Consider the following 3,579-nt stretch of genomic DNA (forward strand, 5'->3'; position numbering starts at 1 on the left):
TATATATATGGGCCATTCTACAGAATTGGTTCAAACTGCTGTCCCACAATCAAAATCACATTTAAAAAGCATTTAAGTAATGAAATCTTAGATGTTTATTAAGATTCTTCTATTATATATTGAAACCCACAATAATATTTAAAATATTAGTAAGTTTAATATATATAAAATCATCATTTATTGGGTCCTTTCAATTGTGAGGTGGCTCTCCCGAAGCCTAACCCCTAAATTTCAACTTATGAAAATGATATTGAAATAATTTTTGTATTTTTTCCATTGTTTCCAAAGTATGTTTTGGATTCTTTTAAAAAGTGAAGTAAAAAAAAAAAAAAGTTTTATATTTTCTTTGTAAATTCTGAAACTTTATGTAAAAAAAAAACGTGTCCCGCATTTTTCATGTCACTACCGAAACTGTATGTTTTAGTCCATTGGCCGAGACTGATTTTAACTAAACCCATAAATTTATGATCAGTAATATTCCTGTGTCCCCCTCTCTCATTTCTACAAGGTGTGAGTAGATAGGTCTCATCATTTTGAGGTAAATGTGTTCAAAAGTCTGAAAAATCTATATGTAACTTTAAGGAACGTCACTACCGAACACCTTTTTTCTGCAATTAAGCACACTTTTTTGGGAGTTATTCCATAACATTTCGTTTTTATATGTATACCACTGTTTAGAACTGTGCGAACTGTGCTTGTGCTGATTAGCTAGGTTCAAAAGTATCTAAAATTGTCACTTCCGAAACAGTCACTAACGTCACTAACAGTGGAGTTTCAGTAGTGACATCTTTGTTTTTTTGGGGTTATCCCATAGAATTGTCACTACCGAAACAGTAACGACTGAAACATGTCATCATTGTTTCGGTAGTGACAAAAGGGAACACATAATTCTCATATTTGGGGGAAATAAACACAATTTTTATTTCCCCCAAAAACAGTTTTTCAATTTTTTTGTATTTTAGTATGTTTTAGTAGTGTTTTAGTTTGTGAGTTAAAATTCTGTAATGTGATGTGGTTGCTACCAAAGCATTACTGTCACTACCGAAAATGTGCTCACTACCGAAACATGGGATGTTTTGTCAAAAATAAAGTATATAGAATTACCAACAAATTAGAAAAGATAATAAGAGGGTTTTTCATTATCTAACAATGAAAAAAGACCATAATTGTGTTTGTTTGCATTTTGCAGAAGCTCATGGCCTATGTGGAGGAGAGAATGCTGAAGAATTTGGACTTGCGCTGTTCCAGCAGTATAAATGGCTATGTGCTGTCATCTCAGAGAGACATCATGGGTACACACACTTGCACAGTTTTCACTTCAGACATAAAGTCTCCAGTAAACAAGCTTTCCCTGGCAAAGGATATTTTAAACTAAACTGCCGCAAGCATTGACAGCCCTGTCCTGTCATTATCATGCCTAGACACTCTACGTCCTCTGCTGCCCCCTGCTGCCCGAGGTCAACTACACCTCCCCAACAGGAAGTTCAGTATTACTTATAACCTGAACTTTGCCAGCCTCTGTGAAGACTTTGTGGAGGACATCAACTTTCATTTCTCACTGGGTCTTACATTTTTGGTGAACCGTTTCCTAGGGCCTGGTAAAGCAAAACAAGCTTTGAGCCTATTGGATCAAAAATTGCAAGTAACTGTCCAAGTGTTTTTTTATTTGTTTGTTTTGTGTGTGTGTGTGTGTGTGTGTGTGTGTGTGTGTGGCAGCCATAACAGAACTTCATTTTGACTAAGTTATTGAAATATATATATATATATATATATATATGGGCCATTCTACAGAATTGGTTCAAACTGCTGTCCCACAATCAAAATCACATTTAAAAAGCATTTAAGTAATGAAATCTTAGATGTTTATTAAGATTCTTCTATTATATATTGAAACCCACAATAATATTTAAAATATTAGTAAGTTTAATATATATAAAATCATCATTTATTGGGTCCTTTCAATTGTGAGGTGGCTCTCCCGAAGCCTAACCCCTAAATTTCAACTTATGAAAATGATATTGAAATAATTTTTGTATTTTTTCCATTGTTTCCAAAGTATGTTTTGGATTCTTTTAAAAAGTGAAGTAAAAAAAAAAAAAAGTTTTATATTTTCTTTGTAAATTCTGAAACTTTATGTAAAAAAAAAACGTGTCCCGCATTTTTCATGTCACTACCGAAACTGTATGTTTTAGTCCATTGGCCGAGACTGATTTTAACTAAACCCATAAATTTATGATCAGTAATATTCCTGTGTCCCCCTCTCTCATTTCTACAAGGTGTGAGTAGATAGGTCTCATCATTTTGAGGTAAATGTGTTCAAAAGTCTGAAAAATCTATATGTAACTTTAAGGAACGTCACTACCGAACACCTTTTTTCTGCAATTAAGCACACTTTTTTGGGAGTTATTCCATAACATTTTGTTTTTATATGTATACCACTGTTTAGAACTGTGCTAGCTAACCATGTGCTGATTAGCTAGGTTCAAAAGTATCTAAAATTGTCACTTCCGAAACAGTCACTAACAAAACATTTGGTGGAGTTTCAGTAGTGACATCTTTGTTTTTTTGGGGTTATCCCATAGAATTGTCACTACCGAAACAGTAACGACTGAAACATGTCATCATTGTTTCGGTAGTGACAAAAGGGAACACATAATTCTCATATTTGGGGGAAATAAACAAAATTTTAATACAGTTATGCAGTTTTTTAGTATTTTAGTATGTTTTAGTAGTGTTTTAGTATGCAAAATAAACACAATTTTTATTTCCCCCAAAAACAGTTTTTCAATTTTTTTGTATTTTAGTATGTTTTAGTAGTGTTTTAGTTTGTGAGTTAAAATTCTGTAATGTGATGTGGTTGCTACCAAAGCATTACTGTCACTACCGAAAATGTGCTCACTACCGAAACATGGGATGTTTTGTCAAAAATAAAGTATATAGAATTACCAACAAATTAGAAAAGATAATAAGAGGGTTTTTCATTATCTAACAATGAAAAAAGACCATAATTGTGTTTGTTTGCATTTTGCAGAAGCTCATGGCCTATGTGGAGGAGAGAATGCTGAAGAATTTGGACTTGCGCTGTTCCAGCAGTATAAATGGCTATGTGCTGTCATCTCAGAGAGACATCATGGGTACACACTTATGCACAGTTTTCACTTCAGACACAAAGTCTCCAGTAAACAAGCTTTCCCTGGCAAAGAATATTTTAGACTGCTGTCAGCATTGACAGTCCTGTCCTGTCATTATCATGCCTAGACACTCTACGTCCTCTGCTGCCCCCTGCTGCCCGAGGTCAACTACACCTCCCCAACAGGAAGTTCAGTATTACTTATAACCTGAACTTTGCCAGCCTCTGTGAAGACTTTGTGGAGGACATCAACTTTCATTTCTCACTGGGTCTTACATTTTTGGTGAACCGTTTCCTAGGGCCTGGTAAAGCAAAACAAGCTTTGAGCCTATTGGATCAAAAATTGCAAGTAACTGTCCAAGTGTTTTTTTATTTGTTTGTTTTGTGTGTGTGTGTGTGTGTGTGTGTGTGTGTGTGTGTGTGTGTGAGTGAGTGAGGTGAGGATGTTG

The 3,579-nt window shown here is 34.6% G+C and overlaps 1 protein-coding gene across 1 annotated transcript in view; it reads left to right on the forward strand.

Annotated features, from left to right (window-relative positions):
* Positions 1-3,579, forward strand: part of LOC107653515 (mitofusin-1) — a 21,845-nt gene that overhangs the window by 14,784 nt on the left and 3,482 nt on the right. The window contains 2 exon segments of the mRNA XM_074186879.1: positions 1,190-1,292; positions 1,422-1,648. Coding sequence (XP_074042980.1) covers positions 1,190-1,292; positions 1,422-1,648 — 330 coding nt within the window.

The sequence above is a fragment of the Sinocyclocheilus anshuiensis genome, unplaced genomic scaffold, assembly GCF_001515605.1.
Source record: "Sinocyclocheilus anshuiensis isolate Anshui unplaced genomic scaffold, SAMN03320099.WGS_v1.1 scaffold327, whole genome shotgun sequence".
NCBI lineage: Eukaryota > Metazoa > Chordata > Actinopteri > Cypriniformes > Cyprinidae > Sinocyclocheilus > Sinocyclocheilus anshuiensis.